Raw genomic sequence first — 24,924 nt, 5'->3', positions numbered from 1 at the left:
CGTGTCCGACTCTTTGCGACTCCATGAATTGCAGCATGCCAGGCCTCCCTGTCCATCACTAACTCCCGGAGTTCACTCAAACTCACGTCCATCGAGTCAGTGACGCCATCCAGCCATCTCATCCTCTGTCGTCCCCTTCTCCTCCTGCCTGCAATCCTTCCCAGCATCAGAGTCTTTTCCAATGAGTCAACTCTTTGTATGAAGTGGCCAAAGTACTGGAGTTTCAGCTTTAGCATCGTTCCTTCCAAAGAACATCCAGGACTGATCTCCTTTAGAATGGACTGGTTGGATCTCCTTGCAGTCAATGGGACTCTCAAGAGTCTCCTCCAACACCACAGTTAAAAAGCATCAGTTCTTCGGTGCTCAGCTTTCTTCACAGTCCAATTCTCACATCCATACATGACCACAGGAAAAACCATAGCCTTGACTAGACGGACCTTTGTTGGCAAAGTAATGCCTCTGCTTTTGAATATGCTATCTAGATTGGTCATAACTTTCCTTCTAAGGAGTAAGTGTCTTTTAATTTCATGGCTGCAATCACCATCTGCAGTGATTTTGGTGACATACTTGACCTCCAAAAATCATGTCAACTTTGGAGATAGAGGACTGTGTCCATCTGTCCAACACTGATCTCTGATTGATGGCTTCATTTGTTCCAAATGCTTAGACCAGCCTAATGATAAACTTTTGAAATGCTTTAATAATCTTGTCAAAAGTTCTCTCCCAGAACCTCCAACCCAGTTGCTATTTATCTTTCCATGTGTGTTTCTCCTCTTTCCACAAAGAACGTGAAAAAGTTGTGAGAATGTATTCAGTTTAAAAAGAAACAGTTAATTGTAAAACATCATTTAAGTGTCAATAAAAAATTATAAGTGGGTAAAACATGGCAGGTAGGAGATGGGAGGTTTGCCTCAGATGTGCAGGCCCAAGTATTGGTATAGTTGGTTTAACTTTCCTGGGACATCACCAAACTGGAAATTCATTCTGTTGCAGAGTTCTCATTGGTCTGTAAAGACAGTAATTTGTATATCAGTAATTGTCCATTTTGCTTCATAGAAGCCAAGCTGTTAACAATGAGAAAACATGCTGCTTAGGCCACAAGGGTGAACTCAGTAAATGTTTATTTTTTTATTTAAAAATGTTTTTTTATTTTCAGCCTTAATAGTTTTCACTATTTATTTTTCAGCTGGTCTCTATTGTTTCCAACAGTTATATTAGGCTTTTTTGTTGTTGTTGCTGTGGCTCTTCTAGTCAGTTTTTGAAATAGTTACCGATTTTAATGTTTATTTATTTAGAACTATTAACTATTACTCAAGAATTAGACTCTCATAGGAATAACTGTTTAGAATTAAGTTTAGATGGAACTTGACTTCCAGTTTTGGCTTGGAGTATGTAGTGTAGCGTCACAGTCACTCTATATTTCAGACAAAAACTTAAAGACCAGTATGTTCTGCAAATGCAAAGTAAGATGATTATAATGAGGGCATCAATTCATATACTAATTGATTCAAACTGTTATTGTATTAATAAACGTACTTTCCATTTCCTATAAGCTGTTTCCCTTTTGAGTGTGCCTCATACCAATTTTCTATAAAAATAGGTTGTATATGACAGCTCATTTATTTTTTTGATATTAAAAAATTCCTCCCCCTTTCCTTCTTTAAATATCTGTTGAGCGGCTGTTGGGGGGCTCAGAGAGACATACTGGCCCATGGAAGAGTTGCTGTATTAAACAGCCCCTTCCAAAGTACCTGTGCTGTCCAGGAGAGCATTGCACTTACTGTGTACTCAGTAAATATTTATTAATTTGAACTTGCCATTATCAATAATTTCATCATTTATTTCATTTTATCATTCATTTCAGTGGTAAAGGGTAAGTAATGCTTACTGGTAGGATACTCTTACTTTCCAAATTCTAAGTCTACCCCTGACCTCAAAGAAATATACAACCTGCAAAGCTTATTTGAAGCTATTCATTTTTTCATTCATGCAAAAATTTATGTATGGAGAAAATGTAAAGTAGAGAAGAGGGGAAAAAGTCAGGATAGTCTTCTGCTTCTTTCCTGCTATGCTTAAAATTAGTCATATAAGTATTTACTGAATTTGCCTCAAAGATTAAATGAGAAAAAGATAGTAAGACTGTTTAGCACAGTGCCTGACACATTGTATATGCTCAGTATATACTAGTTTATGTATTATAATACCTTGGACTAAAACTAGAGGATTGCACTCCTTTATTCTGCATAATTTGCCATCCTATCTTCATCTTTTCTTTTTCTTTTTTTCACTTCAAGGATGGTCTTTGTGTGCCTTTTTTTCCTGAATCTGTAGAATGGATTCTATGCTTAGTTACCCAATGAAGTTCAGGCAAGAACTTAAGCTAGCATTTTCCTCAAATTTCTTCTATGATTTAAGATAGCTTGGGGAAGAGATAGGTGAGCTTCTAGATCAACGGATGATGATTTTTATCTTTATCAAGTGACCCACAATTTGGTTACTGGTGCAATGAGAAATTAAGAAAATAGCACACTTTTATGACTGTCTTTTCACAGTCACTCAAATCAGAACTGGAATGCCACAAAAACAACTCCCTGTTAGCCCAGAGAAAAAAAAAGAAAGAAAGTAAAGGGGAAATTCAGATTAGTCACAAAGAAGTTCCCCCGCCTGCCTGCAAAAGCTGAAGCATTAAAACTGAGAGAGTCCTCTCTGCTCTTTCAATCGCCTCTTATCTCTGGTCCTGGGACCTCTGTGTATCTTCTAATTGATACACCTTGTGTTGGCTTCATCTCCTTCTTTTTGGGGAAGAAGTCAGTTCTCTCTCAGGTTTCCCCCTGTCAGTTTTCATCGTCCCTGCATCCAGATTGTGAAGATGGAAGGGGTCCAGCCCCTGGACGAGAATGTGGGAAATGCACCAGGCCGGAGATTCTTGAGGAACAAGCTATTGCTGGTGGCCTCCATAATTCAGGGGCTGGGGCTTCTCCTGTGTCTCACCTACATCTGTCTGCACTTCTATGCTCAGGTAAGATGCACCAACCAACATGTCCTTTCCTCCAGCTCAGGCTGATGGCAGCTCCAAATGGTCACTTGGAAATAGTCTGACACCAAAATTGTTTTCCCTTTTCTGCTCAGCGATTGTAAAATGTGGTCAAGCACCCTCGTGTCTCTCTTTTCCTTCCTTTTTTTCAGCAGTGGCCGTGGTGAGGCACAGTGGAGGATAGGGCAGGGGCACTGCTTCTGGATTAATCTTTTTCTTTACAACACAAAAATCCTGGTGTTCTTTTGTGAACTGTCACTTTGAAGCTTTGAGTCCCTGACATACCTGCTTGGTTTATCTGTTCTGCTAGTAAGCAACTGATCAAGGAATCAATGTAAAAAGGAAATAATAAAGTTTTTATTTCCTTTTTACATTATTATACTTTCTCATTGTATTCATAAACCCCATAGACTCAAGGAGATATGCTTTCTGAAGAATGCTGAAGGTATCAATATTAAGTTCTTTTAAATAGCTAACCTATATATATTTAAGAGCAGAGATATATGTGTTCATGTCTGTATGTGCACATGGCTGAACGTTTATCCCAACAACTTGATCAGACATTGTTTTTCACAGTCTTTCTCTACCAATCACAGCTTGCTGACATCACTTTGTCCAATACATTATGTAGTGGAAGATCATCATTTTAGTATCCCCCCCCAATGAAGAAATTCTTTCCATTTTTCCATCTCTTTATTCTGGTCCTGTTTAAATTATTATTTTTTTCATAGTTGTTCATATATAGAAACATTATTTAGCTCTTTGAGGATGTTGTTGACTGCAGGAGATTCCACTGAAAAAGAAAATAAATGTGTAGTGGCCCCGTGTTCCCTTGTTGGGGCTAGTCTGATAATTCCTGTTTGCCTGGTGGTTGCTCTTGGTTAGAAAAATCACTGGTAAAGGTCAGACAATGAGAACTTTCATTTCTGATGGCCAGGTCACAGACTGGGTACCTCAAATTAGATCAGGATAAGATGAGCAGAGTTCTAGAGGATGCCTGGGCATGTCTCTGTCTACAGGAAACGGGTTTCGGTGCCTGCAGTCTAATGAGGGTGCGGTTGTGATCACTGTCCCGCAGAGGGTGCTCGTGTCTCCAAATTCCCAAAGGGTACTAGTGTCATGCTCAAGTCTGCAGACCAGTGAGCACCCCAGCACACCCGTACTGTCTTTATCACGCCACACATTTCCTTCTCTGCGCAGAACCCTTTGGGTGAAATTAGAGTAGGTGATTTTGGGGAGAGGGTGTCGGGGGAGGAGCAAAGTGTCCATGGCAGGATGCCCAAGACAAAGACCGGAATTAGGCTCTTCCGAGAAGAAAACAAAGAGAGTAACCCAAAATAGAACAGCTGAGTTTATTCACCAGGTCCGGGAGCCCTGAGACTGCTTTTTGAAACGACTGCTTTTTGAAACAACCGCAGTGTTACATATTTCCTTGCACTGTGGGATGATTAAAAAACAAAACAAAACAGAACAGATGGCCCCAGTCAAGCCTCAACAGTTAATTGCACTAGGGCTCAGAGGATGGGAGAGAGCAAAACATGAAACAGATACAGATGTGTAGCTAGCTGGTGGCAGGGACCACCCTGGAATATCAATACCCAGGGGAGGCAGAGGAGAGAGATTCTTTCTAGCAAGTCAGCCAGCAATTCTGTGCTAGAACGTGGAAGGGCAGCTGAATGCTCGCCTCCAGGATACTAGAATTCACGGTGAGCTGATCTTTGGGAGAGAATTAGCTTTCTCTGGTCCTGGCACAGAAATGGAAGCAAAGATGGAAGAGGTACGTTAGAGCTGTTTGCTCAAAAAAATGTGTTCTTATATACTCTAGATACAAAATTTTCTGTGGCTCAGATATTTGAAATTGTTCATTTGACATTAATTATTTTCTTATTTCTCACTAGACTGTTTTAGCTAACACAATTTCTTACACTATTAATGGGACCCAAGGCAGCACGATGTGTCCTTAATTGTAATCTCATACACTTTGTTAAGGGAAAGGATAGCTTAGAGAGGTCGTGTGTGTTTTTCCCAGAACTTGATCAGTCATGGTGGCAGCAGTGTGTAGAGGAGAGAGACTGAGAGAAAAGAGTATAAAGTAACTGCTGAAGAATGAGCATAGACTAAGAGCTTTTCTAAATTTATGGGTAAGATTGTTTGGGATTTTGGTTGAAGGATAGGTAGGTGGGGATGCCTAGCAAAGCTCTACTTTTATAAGACATCGTATTACAATGATCTATAGAGCTGAAATACTCATCATTTACCTAGTTAAATTGGATCTCTTTTATTGTAGGAGAAAGATATTTGGGGAATAATCATGATTTTTCCTTATTTCTTAGATTTAATTTTTAACTTCATAAAAATTTTCCTGTGTGGATGACTCTGTGAAAAAAATATAGATATGTAACTGTTAAACTCCATTTGGCAGTCAGCCTTCCTTTCAATCAAGTTTATTTAGTAATCTTTGTTTTCTTACCACTTGGTTAAGTTTTACTACGTGAAAAGCAGAAGTTTTTGTTTTTGAGATGGCACATAAAAAGACCTTACCCACTCCTTATGTAATTCACTTCCCTCTTTGGACACTGATTTTCTCATCTGAAACTTGAGGCAGTTGGATCAAATGGTCAGAAATATCTCTTCCAGGTCAATATCCTGTGAATATGTAGTTTATACTCATAAAATGTGTATGAGGATCTGAGAAATACAAATCTAAGTGAACAGATTTTTGTGCCTAAGCTTATGAATACCCTGGTTCTTAAGAAGGGACTGGGGGAAATCAGATTTGTACATATACATGTAATCTGTATTTATTCATATACTATGCACGTTTCTAAATAACTTATTCTGGGTTAGCAAAATACCTTATTTAGAAAGGGGAAAGAAATAGACACTGTAGAATAATATCCATGATGCAGGTTACAAAATTGAGTCACAAAAACCAATACAATTATTGGGGCTGCCGCTTGAAGTATCAGGCTTCCAGGCTTCCCTGTAACTTCAGCTTGGAATGATGGCAGAAAAAAGCTGATGTATAAGGTGAGAAGCTTTTGTAAATTATACCCATGTATCTCAGAGCTATTGAAGCTGGGCTCTTCCAAGATCTGTATCAGAGCCCTTGAAAGATGTGCTTTTAGTGATTATTTATCAGCAAATCCCACCCACAGTTAATGGTTTATATTCTTACTGCATTTATTCCTGGAGAACACAGAAGGGGAGGTCATTGAGCTGACCAGTTCTATATCCTCAATGGCCAGAGTTAGAATTCAGTTTCTTGGTGAAGTTTCAGACTATAACTTGGACTTTATATCCTTTAGGAAGAATAAGAGGCATTTTTGCTTAAAAATTTTCGTCTCAGATTTTAGGTCAAATTAGATGTGTGCCCATGTGATTTTAACAAGTTTTTAAGATTTTTAATGATAGACATGGAAATAAATAATTTTCAGTGCAATTGAATTTGCATTTTATAAGCAATTTTATGGGCTTCCCTGATCGCTCAGTTGGTAAAGAATCTGCCTGCAATGCGGGAGACCCTGGTTCAGTTCCTGGGTTGGGAAGATCCCCTGGAGAAGAGATAGGCTACCCACTCCAGGATTCTTGGGCCTCAGAAACCTGCCACGATGTAGTCCACAGTGTTGCAAAGAGTCAGACACGACTAAGCGACTGAACTCAACTGAAGCAATTTTATGGACTTCCCTGATGGTTGAGGTGGTAAAGAATCTGCGTAAATACAATACAGGAGATCCAGGTTCAATCCCTGGGTTGGGAAAATCCCCCTGGAGGAGGGAATGGCAATTTTATGGGAATTAAAAAGAAACACCTGAAGTATTGAACTGATTTGTCATTAAGTATTTTGAGGCTCTTAAAGGAGATACTACTGAAAATGCATAGACTTGTTAGGTTGAATAGACATTAGACACAGTCCACTCGCAGATAGGAAAACAGAAACTGAGGGAGGATAGAAGCAGGAGAAGGAGGTGATGCTTCAGCTGATATTAGGAGTAGAGGGACTTCTCTGGTGGTCCGGTGGTTACGACTGCCTCCCACTGTAGGGGGTGCAGGTTTGATCCCTGGTTGGGAGCTAGGATCCCACATACCTTGGGGCCAAAAAACCAAAACATAAAGCAAAAGCAATTTTGTAATAAATTCAATAGAGACAAAAGATGATCCGCATCAAAAAGTCTTAAAAAATAGTAGAAATTCTTAAAATAGTCAAGAGGAATGATGGTGGCTGGGTAGGGGCAGAAGGCTTTCTAGGTAAAAAGGCAAGTTGTTCAGAATGGTTGGAGGTGAGTGTTCGTTGGAGAAAGTAGTTGAAGATGAAGTTGAAAATCTAGGTGGAGACAGGACACAAAAGGTCTTGTGACGTGTGCTAAGGGAACAAACTTCATTCCATTCTGAACAAAAGAAAATACAGGAAAAATTACCCAAGTTGTTGCTTCTCCAGATTTCACTTCTCTTTCATGGTCTGCTGCTGCCGCTGCTGCTGCTGCTAAGTCACTTCAGCCGTGTCCGACTCTGTGCGACCCCATAGACGGCAGCCCTCCAGGCTCCCCTGTCCCTGGGATTCTCCAGGCAAGAACACTAGAGTGGGTTGCCATTTCCTTCTCCAATGCATGAAAGTGAAAAGTGAAAGTAAAGTTGCTCAGTTGTGTCTGACTCTTAGCGACCCCATGGACCGCAGCCTACCAGGCTCCTCCGTCCATGGGATTTGCCAGGCAAGAGTACTGGAGTGGGTCGCCAGTGCCTTCTCCGCTTACATGATCTGCTGCTAAGTCGCTTCAGTCGTGTCCAACTCTGTGCAATGCCATAGACGGCAGCCCACCAGGCTCCCCTGTCCCTGGGATTCTCCAGGCAAGAACACTGGAGTGGGTTGCCATTTCCTTCTCCAATGCATGAAAATGAAAAGTGAAAGTGAAGTCACTCAGTCGTGTCCGACTCTTCCCAATCCTATGGACTGAAGCCTACCAGGCTCCTCCATCCATGGGATTTTCCAGGCAAGAGTACTGGAGTGGGGTGCCATTGCCTTACATGGTCTACATGCTGGCAAATACAGAAAATGTGTCTCATCTCACTTAGCGCTAGGGGGCACCACAGTAAAACTGACAGTTCTTTAACTTTTAAAGAGAACCCACTCTTTTTTTTTCCTGAGGAGTTAAGATTAGAACACTTTTCTCAAGAGGCCAAGTGCTCATCCATGTGAAAGAGGATGAACAATATCAGGAGCACATAATATTATTCACTGTTTATGCAGTGATATTTTATACAAGAAAAATTTAGATATAGGTTCTGACCCAAGTACTGAAAATAGGGCAGAGATTGTTTGGACAGGAATCATGCTGGAAAATGTCAAGTATATACACATGAATAGAAACAAATGCACACACTCAGAGGAGAGATGTAAAGTGAGCAGAGAGGCTTTTGGTATAGAGCTTGGAATATAACCTCCCTATTCCTCTGACTTCAGCTCCTAGCTGCTAGCTAGCCTTGCCTAATGGCTGACCACCTTGCCCTTCCAATTCTGTTTCTTTTAATAGAAATTATTTCTGTATTCCTCACTCTCAGAGAACCTGCAGGTTCCCACCCACTTCAGGAATTTTGCATTCATGGCTAATGAATGTTAATCTTCTGGGACCATTTAGGTTGAGGGAGCCATGTACAGTGTTCAGTTCAGTTCAGTCGCTCAGTCGTGTCCGACTCTTTGTGACCCCATGGACTGCAGCACTCCAGGCTTCTCTGTCCATCACCAACTCCCGGAGTTTACTCAAACTCATGTCCATTGAGTCGGTGATGCCATCCAACCATCTCATCCTCTGTCATCCCCTTCTCCTCCTGCCTTCAGTCTTTCCCAGCACCAGGGTCTTTTCAAATAAGTCAGTTATTCGCATCAGGTGGCCAAACCCAATATCTTATGGCTTGCGTGTTTTGTTTGTAGCTAATGAAGGAATTAACACAATTTTTATATAAAAATGCAATATATCTTCTCAAAATTTTAGGGAAGTCATTGAGGTATAGGAGAGAATACATTGGATCAGGAACTAGAAGATTCAGTCGAGTGTTTTAGCTTTGTGACTCTGGGTAAATTCCCTGAAATTCCCTGAGTTTCAGCTTTAGCATCAGCTTCCAATGAATATTCAGGACTGATTTCCTTTAGGATGGACTGGTTTGATCTCCTTGCAGTCCAAGGGACTCTCAAGAGTCTCTTCCAACACCACAGTTCAAAAGCATCAATTCTTTGGCACTCAGCTTTCTTTATAGTCCAACTCTCACATCCATACATGACTACTGGAAAAACCATAGATTTGACTAGATGGGCCTTTGTTGGCAAAGTAATGTCTCTGCTTTTTAATATGCTGTCTAGATTGGTTATAACTTTTCTTCCAAGGAGTCTTAATTTCATGGCTACAGTCACCATCTGCAGTGATTTTGGAGCCCCCAAAGTTAAAATTTGTCACTGTTTTCATTGTTTTCCCATCTATTTGCCATGAAGTAATGGGACCAGGTGCCGTGATCTTCATTTTCTGGATATTGAGTTTAAGCCAACTTTTTCACTCTCCTCTTTCACTTTCATCAAGAGGCTCTTTAGTTCTTCTTTGCTTTCTGCCATAAGGGTGGTGTCATCTGCATATCTGAGGTTATTGATATTTCTACTGGCAATCTTGATTCCAGCTTGTGCTTCATCCAGTCCAGCATTTCTCATGATATACTCTGCATGTAAGTTAAATAAGCAGGGTGACAATATACAACCTTGACGTACTCCTTTCCCGATTTGGAACCAGTCTGTTTTTCCACATCCAGTTCTAACTGTTGTTTCTTGACCTGCATACAGATTTCTCAGGAGGCAGGTACAGTGTTGTTATTCCTATTTAGGAAATGAAAGGATAGCAGCTGAATCGCAAAGTAGAAAGGTTATTTCTCATAGTCACAGATAAAATATAGGGTAGTACTGGATGAAATTGGATTCCCCAATATCTTATGGCTTGTGTGTTTTGTTTGTAGCTAAATGAAGGAATTAAAACAATTTTTATATAAAAATGCAATATATCTTCTCAAAATTTTAGGGAAGTCATTGAGGTATAGGAGAGAATACATTGGATCAGGAACTAGAAGATTCAGTCGAGTGTTTTAGCTTTGTGACTCTGGGTAAATTCCCTGAAATTCCCTGAGTATCAATTTAATCATCTCCAAAACTGGAATTTGATTATTGTGAGGAACAAATCTGTTACAGAGCTTTGTAAATGTTAAAGTTATTATATTTATAAACGTGCTTCGATAAGCATACCACACACTAAAATGTTTACCTTGTAGCACACATGCAATGCCATAACTCAAACCTCAGAAAGCGTTATCATAGGTAAGGTCAACCTTAACTTCATGAATTTGGCTTTCCTACTGTAATTTTTAAGATTAAGAAAAACCCCTTGAAATAATTTTAGCTTATTTGAATTTAGATGTCTAATTAAGATGCCATGGCTGTATTAGCAAAGGAAAAATGAAGGGGAGAATTTGTGAGCATATAAAATATTATCAGGTTAGTGTCTGAAAGTGGTTCAGAAATCTAAAATGACGCACTTGGAAGACATGGCCCAGATGGGTTCCATTTCCCCTTACATTAATGTAGTTCATCCAATTCTCTAATAACTTGGTTGCCAAATAAGGCAGAAACTTATACTTAGAAGAGTGGTCTGGTTCACAATACTAGAAATGTTGGAGCTAAGAGGGGCATAATTATATATATTTTTTCTTCTCAGCAAATCTTTCATTCTAAAATGCAAGTTTGATGTGTTATTAATTTGTATAAATTTGTCTCGCTTTGATAATATTGAAAATGCTAGTTAAGAACACACTCTGACAGAAAGAGCAGCAAGTAGACCCAAACTTTAGTTCTTCCATTGAATAAGGGCTACGGATAGAAAGCTTCACTCCCAGGATGTTATATAGGTGGGGATCTGGGGGGATGAGTGTAAATGATATACCCTCCGGCTGGGCTGTCCTGTAGGTCACATAGCACGAGCCTACAGAACCTAAGATCAAAATGAAAATGATAATTAATGTTGCAAAAATTATAAGCATCCAAATAGTCACCAAGGGCAATTATAAAATCTTTACTGGGTTATAAAATAAGTTGTAAAAGACATGTTTTACTGCTCAGTAATGTAAAGTGTATTTTGAGTTAGCGATGTGCTGAGTGGTTAATGTTTTTAATTTCCAAGGCCTGAAAAATCTTAATCTGGCCCTGAATGTGGTTTGATGAAGACTGGAAACTCAGCTCTTTTTAGGGAGAGGTTGACAGGCATCACTCATGGTGCTACTTGCAATACCATCTCTGGTTTTGTGATCTTGTCCCTACGTTGTCCTTACTTCTTCACTATGATCTTGGATGGTGACAGATCTTTGTAGGCACTTTTACAATGAGGAAATCTGAGGCATAGAGACTTGTCTAGGTCAATATAGGAAGGTCTGGTTATAAATCAGGACTAGGTTTAAATTCTAGTCCTGTCTCTTTCCATTACACCTGGCCAAGACTCTGCGGCTCTAAGCTGTAAGCATTTTACCTGGATGTTTTAAAATTTTTTTCCTTTCCTGACATTAATTGCTTATGTAGAAAAACTGGGGGAAGATTTATAACCTGGAATAAAAGGAAGAAAGATTCTTTTAAAAAAAGAATCTGAATCTTCTGCCACAAATTCAAATAACACAGTCAATGAAGCTTTAGCAAATGTGTAATACCTTATAGGTTATTTTGATAAATCATTGCCATGTATGATTCATTCATAGAAGAGAAAGGGGACTTGGACTGGGGCATTGGCTCAGTCATTTATTCACTCCAAGCTGTACTTTTTTTTAGACAATAAGGAGATTAGACTATATAATCTCCATGGAGCTTTCTAGTTCTGTCAGACTGATTCGAAGAATTATTTCAATGTTGTAAGTGTGATTTCACACTATATGCAAATATCTTTTCAACCAGGGTGGCACCGCAAATTTGGTAGCTTAAAAGAAATGTAACCTTTCGCAGTTTTGGAGGATAGGTATTCAAAGTCAGCGTGTTAGCAGTACCCTGCTCCATCTGAAGGCCATAGGGAAGAATCCTCCAGGATCCTTCTGTGCCTCTTCCTAGCTCCTGAGGGCTCCCAGCAATCCTTAGTGTTCCCTGGCTTGATAGTACTGGGTAACCTAGTTGAATACAGCTCTTCAGTAAGAATTTCACAGAGGGCTAGCTTCAATAGCTAGTTTCTCGATTTGGATTATAAAGCAAGCATACTTTAATTTTTGCATCAGGTGCTTCATTTCTCTTCCATTATTTAACAGGAAGGCTTTAGTTTAAAGTGTCATTATCATTATTGTTACCACCAGCACGATCACCGTTTCACTGCTGTTCTGTGATGAATTTTACCAGTCACCAGTCTTAGTTCACACTATAATGTAGCTTGAGGATTATTTAGCCTTACTGCAAATGAGGCTAAGAGCCTCATTGCATAAACAACACAAAAGATACTCATGATTCTTCATTAACTATCAGAGGGAGCCACTTGGGGAGAAAACCTGTTCTTTTGTTACAGCTGAGGGATTTATTATCGTGTATTATTGTGTTGAAAAAATCTTTGGTTCAAAGGATCTTCTTATCCACCAATAATTTGGGTTTTCTCTTTTGAATGTTCTGATTTTCCTAATCTCTGGTATTGAAAAAGTCCTTAGATAGTCCCCATTTCTCTCTGCTTATTCAACCATCTTAATTGAGAGTTAAGAAATGAGGACATAAAAATGAGGAAATTCAAAACTGAGAAAGGAAAGGACTTGTCTGGCTTACGACCAGACCTGAGTGTTCTATTCCCAGCCCAATGCCTGGTCCATGTCTACTAGGTTGCCTTTCCAAGGCAACAGTGCCTACTCTTTTATATGGCCAATAAGATGGGGAATGAGTAACTATGGATAGAAAGATACTGATCATAATAATTGTGCTATCCCCTTTGTACTCAAGGATGAATGGGGCAGTTTAATAAAAGCCTCGAGCCACATATGGTGTTGGCTAGTGTCCCCTGGAGGAGGGCATGGCAACCCACTCCAGTATTCTTGCCTGGAGAATCTCCATGGACAGAGGAGCCTGATGGGGTACAGTTCATGGGGTTGCAAAGAGTTGGACATGACTGAGTGACTATGCATAGCATAGAGCAAGTGTCAGGGCACAGTCTAAGGGACTCAGTAACCATTTATTTATAAATGCCATTATGTTTAAGGCATTGTAAGATTTATGATAATTCAGTGGGTACCTTGTAAGCCAGCTTTTCCAGTTGCTTTGCTGCTGCTGCTGCTGAGTCACTTCAGTCGTGTCTGACTCTGTGCAGCCCTATGGACTGCAGCCTGCCAGGCTCCTCTGTCCATGGGATTCTCTAGGTGAGAGTATTAGAGTGGGTTGCCATGCCTTCTTCCAGGGGATCTTCTTGACCCAGGGATCCAACCTAGGTCTCCTGCATTGGAGGTGGATTCTTTACCGCTGAGCCACCAAGGTAAAGACGAGGATATTTTGAAAATTACCTGATTCCCAAGGTGAGGAAGGGAGTTGTTTCTTTTTTTCAATTTAATTTTTCAAAATTGGGGTATTGTTCATGTACAAGATTATGTAAGTTTTTTCCAGGTGTATAATAGTGATTCACAATTTTTAAAGATTGTATTTCACTAATTGTTATTATAAAATGTTGGTTTTATTCCTTGTGTTGTACAGTACATGCTTGTAGCTTATTTTACACATGGTAGTTTGTGCTTTACAGTCCCCACTTCCCTCTCCTCTCACTGGTAACCACTCTTTGTTCTCTATATTCGCGAGTCTGTTTCTTTTTTTGTTATATTCACTATTCTATGGGAGTTCTTAGAAATGTTTTGGCAGACCCCTCTGTTAGTGTACTTGAGGAATTTGCCAGCAAATGTGGAAAGGGAAACCCAGATAAAAGAAAATCTTCCCCTTGAGGATATAAAGAATTGCAAATCACAAAATTTTAAAGGTTTGTTCATGTCACATGGATGCTTTTGGTTCATTTGGTTGTTTTTCTGAGTACTTGATACTCCTCTTAGGGATCCATTAATTGCTAAGTGTTTGGGACAGTGAAACCATAGTTCCTCTTCTCTGAGATAGAGAGGAGAGGGTCAGTAAGTAGAGGCTAGCCATTACTAAATAAATTTGACAAGAAAAGTGGAAGTGGTTAGAGAGAGGGAACTATATTAGAATATCACATGGGCTGTGTAGTAGAGAGTATAGTAAGAATTTAAAAAGAGGGATTACAGCAAAAAGGTGTTGGCAGCCATGGTGAAGGGTGGTGATAGAGAAAAAGAAAGTCTAGAATGACAGTTAAAATGGCTTTTCTTTGTGTTCTTTCATCTTAATAGACTCTTTATTCAACGTGATTTTCAAAGTCACACATCTTCATGTCTAAGAAATATCACTTTGAGGATAAACTTTCCTGATTATGGAAGATTGGCCAAATAATCAGTTTTTGTTCATTTCTATTCCTTTCTCTGAGTTGGATTCTGAACTTTCCTGATCAGAAGTCGGGGCCCATCTCTTTGTAAGGGAGTTTCCATCAAGTATACACTAAATCCACCAGGAGAAGAGTCTGCCTTCCCAACCCACTGTAATGGGTAAATATGGAAAATTCCATCTTCGTCTTCGGAGGCTCATTCAGAAACACCCTCAGAGCCTATAAGACTTTGCTTTCATAATCTCTCAGGTCTTCTCTGATTGACGTGAAGCCCGTTGTTGGGGAGGAGACATTCACATCCCTGCGAAGGTTGCATGCTGAACCACGATTCCCACTGCATACCTGTTTCTGCACTGTCCTCCACTGACTCACATCTCATCCCACTCTGACCTGGGATCTTGACTGATAGCAAGTGAGGAAGGGCAAGGCCCACATAGTGAATGCAGAGCCCACTTCCTGGTTTCACATTTGATGAGTATCATTCCCTCCTGCCACAGATACACCCCCTCCAGGACAAATGCCACATGAGTATAAGGTTGGCAGCCTCATGCCACATCCCAGTGAGTCAGAATAAGAAATTCACACATTCTAGAGATGAGCTCATGAAGCAAGCAGCACCTTTTGGGGAACATGGTATAGGCGGCTGGATAAATGCTGTATATCAGACATTTTCCATCTTTGTTCTCAGATAGTTCAGCGTTTCAGGTACTGAGAGAGGTCAGGACAGGACATTATTCTGACTCTTCTTTGCATCACCTACTTGCTGCCTACTTTATTTGTCCTGCTGCCCCTTGCCAGGACAGTTGCATCTAATTAGAGTCCAGCTAATGGCTTTGCCAACCTGAACTATACAAACAATCTTGGAGAGTTGACTGAAGAGCTCTTTTCTGGAGAATGTTTAGATATTTTGAGATATAGCTGAGTATTTTGACAACTATCGAAAACCTAATCTTTTAATCTTGTTTAGTATTGAAAATTAAAAATAAATTAATCTTGAACCCTCAGAAAAATGTTTTCATGGGGTTTTTTACTCTTAAGATAGAATAGGATAAAGAGAAAGGATGTTATCATGAACTTGAGGTTCAGTCAAACTCAAGTGAATACCTGTTTATTCCTGAGCAAGTTCTTAACAACACTGATTCTCATTTCTTTCTATCTATAAGACATGAATATTATTTCTACTTAATAGTATTATTTTGAAAGCAAACAAGGCAATGAATTTCAGAAAGAGTAATGCAGTGCATGGCATGTTTTAAGTTCTAAGTAAGTTTTTATTGTTTTTCTTGAATACACCAAAAAATGGTCTAATTTCTAGACCCTTCCTCTAGGCAGTGCCTTTGGATTCTCTGGGTCTTCTTTCTCTTTCAAGGCCTAAGCCCACGTCTTTCCTCCTTGAGCTGCCAAAGTCTGCAGTTGTTTTTTTTCTGTTCTCTGGAACCTTGTGGCATAAATTGCCTATTGCTCCTTGCCATTGATTTTATGTGGAGGAATTATCTCCCCAGTTGACATACAAGTTTGTCAAAACTAAGGACTGTGTATTCTTTCCCTTTGTGTTCTTAGAGTTGAATGTAATACCTGCCAAATAGTAGGTAATGATCAATGGTGTTTCAAATCACCAATAATATGACAATCATATAATCTATTCAATCAACTATTAAATAATACTGATAGTTGAGCACCAGCTTTAGGATAGGCATGATTTTTGCCAAGGGAATGGTTGAAGATATATTTTCTGGATTTGGGCCTTCAGGAGTTCACAGTAGAGTGTAGTAATTCTCAAACCTTGAACCTTGGGTGTTTGTAGAAATGAGATTACTGTGTCCATCTAGACCTTTTGAAATGGAATCTTTATGGCAATCTTTAACTGGCAATCTACGCATTTTTATAGATTTCCGAGGTGACTCTAATGTACATGGTGGATGTAATGTATGATGGTGCACCATGTAATGTATGATGGTGGACCAGCTGACCTTTACTGCATCATCAGCAGCTCCTAGACAGGGCATACGCATTACTCAGTCAGTTGGTCAGGTAGCCCATGTATCAGCTGCCTCTGAGGACTCTGTGTTCTTGGCTCTATTTATGACAGCCCCCAAGCCCAGGAGAGAAGCCTAAACCTTTGGCTATCCCTTTGCATTCCCATGATGAGGTCATCATGAGACCATCACCCTGCCAATCTGCTGTGTATGATCACACCTTCCTTCCTCCAACTTGGCACTAAACGGACACAAGGAATGGACTATTAGTAAAATCTTCAAAGAAATTTCTCTCCACTTGAAATTTGCATGAGGAGAAGAAAAACTGTTGTTGTTGTGTGAAACAATGAAATTTCTTCTGGATTCCAGGGGGCTGGAGTTGAATCCCTTTACTTCTGTGGGTCTCATTTTCTTCATCTATAGAATACAGTGTTCAGTTGGAAGATGACTTCTTTTATACTCATGCTTCTGAGGCCATCTCATTGAAACTTCAGGACTGTACTTTGATCCTGGTGTACTGACTTACAAGAATTTCTAGTCCCCTTTGAAGATAGTATGAGCTCTTCAGACTTTGTAGCTTGTCCTTACATGAAAGTCCTTGGGGATCTTTGATATAGTCCATTTTTTTCTATTATTTGGTGAAGATATGAGGATTTTTATTTTCTTGATATACACATATATATATATATAAAATTATGCCTGTGGGTAAAATTAATATTTTCTGATTTTTTTCCTGGTAATTTTTCTTATAAAGCCAGAATCATTTTGTGGTGTTCTTCTGGGCTACAGAGAGCTGATATTTTAGGGATTTGGTTGGACTTCCTTTGTTTTTAATTAGTTCTCTCATTCTGTAGTCATATGTAAAGCTAAATTAGTGTTATATAGGCTAAATTAAGAACATGACATGGATCTTGTCTCCCATGAGCATCCAAGAATAATAGCTGACATTTATCAGCTCCTTACAGTGTTCCAGGTCAGGTGCTAAAAATTTACGTACATGATCTCATTCACGAAAACCTTCTGAGATACAGGGTTTACTCTTTCCATTTTATAGATGGAGAAGCTAAAAGTCAGCAAGGTAATGACATTTTCCCAAGAGCACACAGCTAGGTAGTCTTGTAGTGGAGAGGAGACGTGTATCCATTGGTGGTAGAATGAAAATCAGTAATTTTTTTTTTTCTTACATCAGTGTTCACTCTTGGTATTGTACATTTTATGGATTTTAACAAATGAACAATAACATGTACCCACCATTAGAGTATAGTGCAGAATAGTTTCACTACTCTAAAAATCTTCTATACTTCACCTATTCATCTCTCCCTCCTTCCTCACCCCTGGCAACCACTGCTCTTTAACTGTCTCTGTAGTTCTGCCTTTTCCAAAACGTCACACATTTGAAACCATACATTATGTAGTCTCTTCAGATTGTCTTCTTTTACTTAGTAATATACATTTAAAGTGTGTCCATGTCTTTCCATGGCTTGAAAGCTCATTTCTTTTTAACTCTGAGTGTTACCCCATTGTTTGGATGTATCACAGTCTATTTATCCATTCAGCCTACAGCGGGATATCTTGATTGCTTTTCCTTGACAAGTTTTAACAATAAGAAACAAAGCTATTATAAACATCCATGTGAATAGAGTAATTTTTAAGTACTTGCTATGGGAGAACAGAAGCCAGGGATTTGATTTAGGCCTTGAAGTTTATATTTTGATGGGTAGACATAGATGAAGGGACATTCTTGGTGGAGAGAACAAAGGAAGCAAGTGTTTTTTTAATGCTTACCACGTGCCAGTCAAACTCCTGAGTATTTTCACGTATGTTAACTTATTTGAGCTTTACAGTCATCTCCTTGAGCATTGTAATAGTAATATACCTTATTTTCACAGACATGAAAGCTAAAGCTCAGATGTGGTATATAACATCCAAATTCAACAGAACTAGAGAAGTCACAATTTGAGCAAAATCTTATTCCCAAGCCTGCGCCCTCTTGTTTTGTCCTACCAGGCTGTATTTAAAGGATTAGAGGAAATAGTTGATTTGAGCATAAAGCACAGAAAGGATATGGGTAGCAGTAATGCTTGACAAGGAGGTTGGCACCAGGCCATAGAAGGCCTTGAATTTGGCACTGTGGGGGTGTTTCTGGGCAGTGGGCTAGTCAACATGAAGTAATCAGGTTTGGAGGATGAAGGGCGAGGTTGTGGATGGTCATGGAGCAAGAGAAAGAACCATTTTATTTCACAAAATGGCCAAGGCCTGGTGGTGTTGATGCTAGGAAGATGAGAAAATGTGAATTTCTAATGCTGGGTAACCTTCAAGAGGAAAGGAAGCCTGGAGTTGAGTTAATCTACCTAAAAGAGGAAGTCCTGTGTGCTTTCCTTGCTGCCTGTCAGCATCTTGGTCTCAGAATGTCTTTTTGATCATTACCGCTCTGACTTCTTCATCACAGTATTTCAGAACATTGGGAAATGTCATTGTTTTGGAGGAACATTATGGAAAGTTTACACAGTCAGTCAAATAATCAGATCATGAGGACTTTCAAGTTAGAGAGTTTGACGTAAATTTGGGATGAAGAGGCTTCCTGTTTCTCTCTTTCATTGAAATTGGTGTAGGGTTGCAACTTTTAAAATTTAAATCATAAACAGTGCTGAAAGGGATGTCACTGATCTTTGAGGAGTTTCTAAAGATGGAAAAAACTGACGCCCAGAGAAGTTATGCAACTTGCCTAAGTACTTGCCTGGCTGGCGTTAGGACCAGGTAGCTGCATGCTGAGCCCTGTGCTCTTTGGGCAGCTGCCCAGGCTGCTTCTGACTTCAACAAGGTGGCCAAGCGACCAGCCTGCCGGGAGAGCAGCGGGAGCATTCATTTACCCAGGGAATTATGGTGTTTGGGTAATGTACCTTTTGAGAGGCCTTCTAGAACATCGCTTTAAGCGTGAAGGACACTAGTCTAGCCTCACAAACAGTCCACAGAGGGGAGAGAGCCAAAGAGTGTCAGGTCGTCCCGAGTCAGCACCTCTCTGTGTGCTCACCACTGACTAATATCGCTCTAGGGGCCCAGCTACTGACAGGGCTCAGCAAGGCTCTCCCTTCTTCCTACACCGCCTGTTGGTTTCAGCTTGGTGAGGCTTGTGACTTTACGTACAAGGGAAGTAGGGGATTCTTCATCCGCGTGGGCAGGCCCCAGTGAGTCCGTTTGACTGCTGCTATGAGTGTGCCATAAAAGTGGGAAGCAGGGACTCCACACCCCAGAGTATGAAAACAAATTCCTCCCCAGACCCTTGATCCGGACATCTTGCCAAAAATAACCTGGTGGGAGGAGCTGTTGTTCTCCGCAGGCACAATAGGTGGTAGGTTTCTCTGTTTGTTTGTTAGTTTCTATTTCCCTTCTTAGTAGGTAATGTAAAATTTAAAAAATACAAGGAAGTAAGCCATGGAAAATAAATGTGCTTCCCACTCCTGTCCTCAGGCTTCCAGTTCCTTTCTCAGAGGCAGTGCTTTATTCTTCTAGATAAATTCTGTGCCCACACAAAAATTCTTTTTTTTTCTTTGAACTCAAATGGAAATGTACTTTATATGTGATTCTCCCCTTTGCTTTGGCTTTTTTCACTTAATATATTTTGGAGTTTGCCCCATATTGAACTTCTTTGTTCTTTTAACCACCAAATTTCCATAGGTGTTTTATCTATTAACTTTTCTTTCTTTGTTGCTTTACTTCTTTCTTGCTTTTGAGTTCAAGTTAGGTTTTACACACGACTAAAGAGTAGAGAAAGACCCAACATTTAAAAAATTTACCCACAGATCTACTCATCTCTGAAGGGTTTGAAGAGTTTTTATTGCCTGTGGGCCCTGAAGGTAGGACACTCTTAATCCTGTTTTACAGTGAAAAAGTGAGCAGCCAGGAGGCTCCCAGACTTCACTCCCCGTCCATTCTGGGAGTCTGTGGCCATGCAGGATTGTCTGGTCACAACTTTGTCCGTGAAGAATCTCTATGACTGAATGGGTTTCTTAACCAGATAACTTTTAAGTGCTCTATTTTCTAAAATGGGAAATTGGGGCTCAGGGAGCCAAACTAATATACCAAGGAAGAGTTTGGCAAGTGAGGACAGATCTTACTTAGATGCTTGCATGAAAGAGCAGCAGACTCCTAACTTACCTTATGAGACGTTACAGAAAAGCAATGGGGCAGGTGGAAGGCTGAATGGGGCAGGCGGAAGGCTGCGTCTAACTCACGCAGGAAAAGGCAAGTCTCTTCTCAAGTCGGTCCCTTTACCTGATGCATTTCTGCTTCATAGGATGGATGTGACTTATCAATTCTACTTGTTCATTTTTTCCCCTAAAAATATATCCTTTTTCTTCCTTTAGGTGCCATCTCAGTACCCTCCAATCCAGAGTATCAGAGTACGGTTTACCAGTAAGTATTGTCAAAAGTTTAATTGGTTCATAGTTTTAAAATAATCTCTCCACCTTCTTAATTTCCCCTAGAACATAAGATCTCTCCATTTTCTTAGGGAAACATTAAATCCTGAAATTGTTGGGGCCTGCATATTATTTTCATTAAGGTCAAAGAAGAAAAGGGGAGTAATTAGTTAACAGATAAGTGCTTGTCACTATACTGATTACATTATATTCCTCACTTAATCCTCCCAGGAACCCTTTGAGTAGAAACTACTCTCACTTTTTTTTAGGTAAGAAAATGAAGGCTTCTTACAAGTCTGTCTGGCTGTAAGATATATCATTCCCCAGTAATTGTATTACAGGACAAAATTTTACCTTAATGAGAGTTGGGGGACTTAAAGGCAATGTGATATCTTTAACAAGAGAGCATTATTTGGATCCAAGATTAACACTAGGACAACCACCAGTGGTTTCTGTATGGATATTCATTTATTAAGTCCTCTTGAACCAAAGGAAAAAGTATATCTTGCCTTCTATAAGTGATCCTCGTTTTCAATTCGAAGTATTTCCCATGGACTTGATTCAGAGCAAGAATTACTGAATTGTGCCCAGCAGTGGGAACTTACTGTCTCCTATCATCAAGGGACATGGGCCAGAGTGGAGAGTTTGAAGTGTCGTTACTTGACCATTCCGGGTGATACTGAGGCTGCCATGGAAATAGAAGACATTTAGGTTTTGATTTATGCTTGAAATGGCCCCACACAAAGCTGTTAAAGTTATTCTGTGTTCTACTACTCTTCTTTTTCTTTTTCCTGTGGCAAGCACTATTCCCAAGGCACCTTCCAGTAAAAATTGACAATAAAAAGGTAGAAGGGAGAAGGGAGAAATAAGTCTATGTTCTTGAGCTCTTATATCAGAACCTGAACCCACAGACTAAGCTTTACTTAGTATTGAAGCATAACTAAGCTTAAGTGATTGTTGACGAAGGCCAGTAATACATGTTGTTGGGAAGTCTAGTTGCCAGGGCATGTGAAGAATTTTCATGTCATGGTGACATGGAGAGAAGAATAAAAGAAAAGTGAAAGTGTTATCCGCTTTGTTGTGTCCAACTCTTTGCAACCCAATGGACTGTAGCCCATCAGGGTCTTCTGTCCATGGAATTCTCCAGGAAAGAATACTGGAGTGGGTAGCCATTCCCTTCTCCAGAGGATCTTCCCAACCGAGGGATCAAACCTGGGTCTCCTGTGTTGCAGGCAGATTCTTTACTATCTGAGCCACCAGGGAAGCCTGGAGAGAGGATAAAGAGTTAAAAGCAATTACTTCGTGTGGACGGGGTGTGCAGGATCCAGGCAAAAGGCACTTCCACCACCTTTTGCCCTAATCAATCCATTGAACAAAGAAGGCAGCACTGAAGTTGCCAATCCCTCCTGATGGGAGGGATTGAAAAAATCAGGGAAACCTTGAGACTCCATTTCCTGCCACAGGTGTGTTGTGACAACTGCCGGTTGCTGTAATCTCTCCACTGTTGAATCCCAGCCCCCTCTGAAACTCTCTCGGCTACTAATACTAGCTTTGCCTCTTCCATTCCACAGGGAAAGTAGATTCCAACCTTCATGTAGAAACATAGTCTTCTGTTACTTTTATTCTTTTCAAAATATGTCCCTATCACTTTCTCTTCATATGTTTCTAGACATATTGGACGGTTGTTGCTTAATGCTGAGCTAAGGAGTCTTTTTTTTTTTTTTTTTACCCTTCCCTCCTTAGAGTGTGAAAATGAGAATGGTTTCATCATCACATCCCCAGACGCGGACGGAACCATGAAGGTGCAGAACAACTCAATCATCATCACCTGTGATGGGTTTTATCTCATCTCTCTGAAGGGCTACTTCTCCCAGAAGCTCAGCCTCAGGCTTCTGTACCGGAAAGGTCGGGAACCTCTCTTCTCCCTGAACATGGTCAAAATTGTTGACTCTGTCACAGTGGCCTATCTGCGTTTCAAGGACAAAGTCTACCTGAATGTGACCACTCAGAATGCCTCCTGTGAAGACATCCAGGTGAATGGTGGGGAGTTGATTCTTATTCATCAAAATCCCGGTGGATTCTGTGTCTACTGAGGACCTGATGGCTGCACCCAAGCCAGGAACCAGCATGAAGGCCACGCTGGGGGTGGACAGGACACATTCTTCCTTGGGAGTGGAGGCGTTGTCCCAGCTCAGCCCTCATATTTGACCAAGTGAGATGTGACCAGAAGCAGATCACTCCCACCCCCACTCAGGGATATTTAAAACTTATTTTTACATACCAATTAACTTTATGTATTTATCCTGTATCTTCTAAATCACCTAGCCCTCCTCATCCCTCAAGATTGCCTCAAGCCTGCTAGGCACCTCCGCCAGAGTGAGAAGAAAGCTGCCTCTTCCTCAAGGTGTTCCTATTGGTCAGGAAATTATCGTAATAAACTTTCATTATTGAAAAAGACACTTGACTACCATTTGTCATCTGACATTGTCAAAATGAAGAAGACCAGGGAGAGGGGTTTTGAATCTGCCAAAACCGGTGGACTGACTGCTCGCAGGCAGAGGTGCCTCTCCAGGGTGAAATTTGTTGTAGTCGGCATAGTGCCCCAATCTCTGTCTCATGTGGAGGAATCCAAAAGGAAAATCACGTCATGAACAGCTGTCAGGACTTGATGAAGATAGCTGGCTACGCAATACTCCACTCTGGGCTTTTTTTTTCCCCCTTGATTTATCCATTTCGCTCTCCCAGCCTCCAAATGATCTTGATAGAAATTTCCCTTCAAAGAACCATCTTGGGGGTGTGATGCTTGAAAAACCTAATCAGTGATTTAAGGAAAGCTGAGAGAGTGAGATAATTTATTGTGAGGGTTATCTTTATCACACTGGAGTGCCGTGAAACTGGACCACTCAGGATAAGTCAGTGGACATTTGAATAGTCTGGGGAGAAAATCACATTGTTTGCCACAGAGAAGCAGTGCAACACATGCCTAATGCTGAGATACATACTCAGCCCCACATCTTGTGCTCAGGTACCACCTTGCTAGTTTCAAAAAAGTGCTTTAGGTGAATTGTCCCCCCACCCTTGGGCTGCGCTGCATGGCTCATAGGATCTTAGTTCCCCAACCAGGAACTGAACCCAGGCCCACAGCAGTGAAAGTGCCAAGTCCTAACCACTGGACTGCCAGGGAGGTCCCTGACATGAATTGTTCTGAGCAAGATATTCTATGATATGTGTCTTGACTACTTTAGAGGATTTAAATGTGTGTGTGTGTGTGTGTGTGTGTGTATGTGTGTACTTGTTTGTTATTGACTGTGTTCTGCAAAGTCAAAGTTATTCAGAGTGGTTGCTAATAAGTACATGTTCACTGTAGATAATATTTAAGAAAATAACATGTTTTCTAAGTTTAGAATTCTGACTGCATTTCTTCTGGACATATGTGTTCCAGGCCAAAGCTTAATTGTTTTGTGAGCTGGCTGTCTTTTGTGTTATGGCCTCTCCTCACAGCTGCCCCCTCCTTTTAGGTACACATGGCCTGCTCCTCCCATGCTGGCCTCCTTCAGCGACACAGGGACACTTCTGCCAGCTTCCACCCATCAAAGTACATGTATCCCATTTAAATCATTCAATCAAAGGGATAATTAACCTTTCTCTGAAAACAGTTGAGTTTTGTGTAAATGAAAAGTCAGGAGATAGGAATTCTAATTTTGACTCTGTCGCTAACTGGCCACGGGACCCTGGACAACTAATTTCCCATTTTGGGATCCTGCTTTTTTCTCTTGTCTCTAAAATGAATGATCATTTTAGAATCTTATGCTCATAAAGCTAAATGTGAATGTACATAGTAAATACCTATGTACTGGTCACTGTGAGTCAGAATGTATAATCTCTTTTAATGTGTGGAGCAATTTTTTTCTTTCTGGACAACCTAGTATTTTCCCTCAGTGTTTCTGGTGATTTCTGTGAGCATGCATGCGTGCTGTCGTGTCTGACTGTTTGCCGCCCCATGGGCTGTAGCCCGCCAGGCTCTTCTGTTC

General features: G+C 40.4%; 1 protein-coding gene across 2 annotated transcripts; it reads left to right on the top strand.

The window, feature by feature from the left end:
• TNFSF4 (tumor necrosis factor superfamily member 4) lies at nt 2,736-24,924 on the top strand. 2 transcript variants are annotated; one of them, XM_005690658.2, is made up of 3 exons: nt 2,736-3,019; nt 20,840-20,888; nt 22,637-24,924. In XM_005690658.2, the coding sequence occupies exons 1-3, from the start codon at nt 2,870-2,872 to the stop codon at nt 22,984-22,986; spliced, it is 549 nt and encodes a 182-aa protein (XP_005690715.1). In that variant the 5' UTR covers nt 2,736-2,869; the 3' UTR covers nt 22,987-24,924. The 2 variants fall into 2 exon arrangements, with proteins under 2 accessions (XP_005690715.1, XP_017915806.1); XM_018060317.1 differs by lacking the exon at nt 2,736-3,019 and adding an exon at nt 4,450-4,811.

This window comes from Capra hircus, chromosome 16 (genome assembly GCF_001704415.2).
Source record: "Capra hircus breed San Clemente chromosome 16, ASM170441v1, whole genome shotgun sequence".
Classification (NCBI taxonomy): domain Eukaryota; kingdom Metazoa; phylum Chordata; class Mammalia; order Artiodactyla; family Bovidae; genus Capra; species Capra hircus.
The sequence above is the reverse complement of the archived record's forward strand: the minus strand, read 5'-3'. Positions and strand labels throughout refer to the sequence as shown.